The sequence below is a fragment of the Otolemur garnettii genome, unplaced genomic scaffold (assembly GCF_000181295.1).
Source record: "Otolemur garnettii isolate 467f Iridium unplaced genomic scaffold, OtoGar3 scaffold00210, whole genome shotgun sequence".
NCBI classification, from domain to species: domain Eukaryota; kingdom Metazoa; phylum Chordata; class Mammalia; order Primates; family Galagidae; genus Otolemur; species Otolemur garnettii.
The window spans coordinates 817,605-821,178 of NW_003852605.1; the positions used below are offsets into that span (position 1 = coordinate 817,605).

The 3,574-nt window shown below is 42.1% G+C and overlaps 1 protein-coding gene and 1 pseudogene across 1 annotated transcript in view; both read left to right on the plus strand.

The window, feature by feature from the left end:
* The window catches only part of NSUN4 (NOP2/Sun RNA methyltransferase family member 4), a 36,608-nt gene extending 33,462 nt beyond the window's left edge, over positions 1–3,146 (plus strand). Inside the window, exon 5 of the mRNA XM_012812467.2 lies at positions 224–3,146. Within this exon, the coding sequence (XP_012667921.1) occupies positions 224–500 (277 nt within the window). The 3' untranslated portion in view covers positions 501–3,146. The remainder of the gene's footprint in view (positions 1–223) is intronic.
* Positions 2,599–2,703, plus strand: LOC111722035 (annotated as a pseudogene).
* Positions 3,147–3,574: the final 428 nt, after the last annotated feature.

Consider the following 3,574-nt stretch of genomic DNA (forward strand, 5'->3'; position numbering starts at 1 on the left):
AAAGAAAGAAAACGTCCTAGAGGAGACCTCATGGAGTACGGCTGAGCTGCTCTCTGACCTAAGAACGACTTTTAGACAGTGCTGTGGAAGGGACTTCAGCGCCTGCCTAACCTAGCCACCATCCCATAAGTGTACTTCCCTGGTCCATCGTTTAGCTCCTTATGTTGCTCTTTTATTGCTGGGAAGCTTGTTGGTCACTGTTTCTGCCTCTTTCTGATTTCAGGGCTGGAATCCTTGCCACCAAACCAGGAGGCCACATTGTCTACTCCACCTGCTCACTCTCACACCTGCAGAACGAGTATGTGGTGCAAGGCGCCATTGAGCTCCTGGCCAATCAATATAGCATTGATGTTCAGGTGGAAGACCTGAGTCACTTCCGAAGGCTTTTCATGGACACATTCTTTTTTTTCCCATCTTGCCAGGTTGGGGAGCTGGTAATACCAAACCTCATGGCCAATTTTGGGCCTATGTACTTCTGCAAAATGCGTAGGCTGACATAATGTCATCTTTCCCCTGAAATAGGAAGATAAAGAATATATTCTGTTAGGCACTGGAAACTGAGACCAATGGCAGAGATGTACTCTGGATCCTGTTTCCATCCTGTTCGCATTTTTCTACATTTTCCAGCAGTAGGAAGTAGGGGTTTTTCTGTCCTGCTGTCCAATTGGTGGAGCACCAGCAGGTTCTAACTCACTTATTACCATCCTTCCCCTGCAGTCTTCAAGCCCGTGCTACAGTTTGCTGACCCCTTAGGGCCTTAGAAGGAGCCAATGAGCAGCCTCACATGTTAAGTTGTAAACTTGGGAAGAAGCATTTAGCTAATAAAATTGTTGAAGCTCCATAGATTTGGGGCAATAGTTGGGGGCTTCATGTTGGTCCAAGTGCCATTAGGCCTTTGTACCAGCTGGTTACAGTTGAAGTTAAGTTTCCCCTGATCAGTCTCAAGCAGCCAACAGGACCAAATAAGCCTACCTAGTTTCTCCATATGGCCCATGATCTAATTTAAGGAGCAAGTAACTAAAAATGTTAAGCCAGTGCAAAATAATCTGCTTACTTACTCACATTGAGAAAGCTCTCCTGAGCTGAATAATTCTGATTATTCTTCCTGCTGTCAACAGCACTGCTGCTTAACTGTGGCTGGGGAGGCTGCTTCTGCTACAGAGCTGTTATACTTTTTTCTGTGTTTTGTCCTTTTTTCATTCATCTGGCAAGCTCCTGGGTGATAGGGAGCTCTCAGAGATGTAGCATTTGGGATTGTGGGAGATAATCAGCCTTCCTCATCCTTTGGAATAGCAACTCCTTTTGCTTTCTGAACACCTAGGAATCTCCTGGTATTTTGTTTGGTTATAGTCCAGATTTTTGTTCTTGTTTCTAGTCTGTGGCTGAGCTCTGGTGCCTGTTCTTTGACCTACCCTCAATCTCTCAGAGCTTTTCCCTAAACATCACAGAGATTCACTGCACACTGTGTGTTCAGAAGCAACATTGCATCATTAACTGACTGCTTACTAGTTACATTGTTTTGGGAACTTTAGCCAAAAGAAGGTAACCTTTAGTGCCAGGGATATAAAAAATTGTTCATGGTCACTTGCATATTTTTTTATTAAAAAAATTTTTTTTCCTGAAAAATTGGCCCTTGTGCAGAAAAGGGAATATAACTTCAGAATGCCTAAAGGCTTGTGGCTCTTCCCACTTTCCTTCTTATTCTCTCTTTTCCTCTTCCTTCAATTCCTTTTGTCCTTTGTGCCTTTCCTGCTAATCCTTATTTGAGTATTAGAGGTGTCAGATGAGAAGGACTTTAGCTGAGGTTAAGCCTTCTCTTAGGATTTGCATTGTAATTGAGTGCCTTGGAATACCTTCCATACTCAAAATCAAGTGAAGTGAGGAAGATGGAGCTTCAGGGAGCTTAGCTGGTGCTCTGAGTAGGACCCTAACCAGCCTCCATGAGTGACATAGTCCCTGCATGCTGTTTGTTCTGCACAGTAGCTAGTATTTGCTGAGGCTGCAAGGCCTCAGATGCCTAGGCTTCTTCCCTTGTACTTCTGGATATCCAGCCTGGTATTAATTGAATGCTAAGCAGTGGCCCTGGAGTCATAGTCTAACTGGAGACAGACAGACCCAGGTAAGAGAAGCAGAGAACTACTTTGGAAAATAATTTATCTCCTGTGTCTGAATGTTTGCCTACCCTATAACCCAGTTATTCTAATGTAGGGGATAAATCTTAGAGAAACTTACACATGTATACCAAGAGACATGTACAAGAATGTTCATAGCAGCCCTGTTCACAAAGGAAAAAGCCTAGAAACAACCAAATTATTCACAAGCAAGAGAATGGATGAATAAACTGGAATATTCACACATGAAATATGTGCACATACTACATAAAATTATTAGAATGACAGATACCTAATGGATGAATCTTAGTAATAAAATATTGAGTGAAAAAAGTTTAACTCCCAAAGAGTAACTATAGCACGATGTCTTCTTAGAGTTTTCTTTTTTAGTAAGTTATTATTTACCTATAGTATAATTAATTTTAAATGTACTATTTAATGAATTTTCATAATTGTATATAGTATAATAGCCTTCATCACCATCACGATGTAGAAACTACTTGGTGTGCAATGGCTCCAAACAGCAGCCTCCTTGGTAGTATATGCAGCCTGTTGCTTGTATGGGTTGTTTTAAGGGACCCTGGAGACAGTCCTTTCTGATGTATGTTCATATGTCAGACCTTGTGCTGTCCCCAGTCTAGGCTCCAGACAGGTATGCGTGGTACCTTTGGAAAGCCCTAGGGAACTGTGGCCAGGGTTCACATTGGCTGAGTTATCATGTCCACCCATACCAAACTGCAGAAAAAAGAGCATATAAATGAGGGTCTATGCAGGGCCAAGTTGAAGTTCCCTCACCGCCAGAAGATTCACATCTCAACGAAATGGGGATTTACCAAGTTTAATGCAGATGAATTTGAAGACATGATGGCTGAGAGGTGGGTCATACAGGATGGCTGTGGGGTCAAATACATCTCCAATTGTGGCTCCCTGGACAAGACGAGGGCCCTACACTCAAGAGGGCTTCCACTGTGCTGCCCTCTTATTTGTACCAACCAATAAATCCTACTTCCTGTCCAAAAAAGAAAATAAAAGTATAAAAACTAAATCTGTTTCTGAAAAGTTTCCTTGGCTTCCTTTTTACTGACTCTTTTTCCTGTCCCTACTCACACTGATCTGCCTTCTGTCACTATATGGTTTGCCTATTTTAGGCTTTCATATTGTGGAAGATAGAGTTGATTAACAGCTGGATTGCAAAAACTGTCTGTGAAGACACCTGAATGTCTAATTTTTCACTCTTGGTTAAGATAAGGGCATTGGGATTTGTAATGTGCTGTTTAAAGTCTAAAGTTCCTTTGGTGGCCCCCAGGGTCACTCTCTTTACTGAGAATTTTTAACTGGTCTAACCAGTGTGTCTGGCTTGATTACATAAGTATAGTAGTATAAAAACCCTACTGGGAACTTAACTATTTGAGCTTTTCCAGAGCCAGCCAGGATTCTTCACTCAGGACCCAGTGATTCAATCC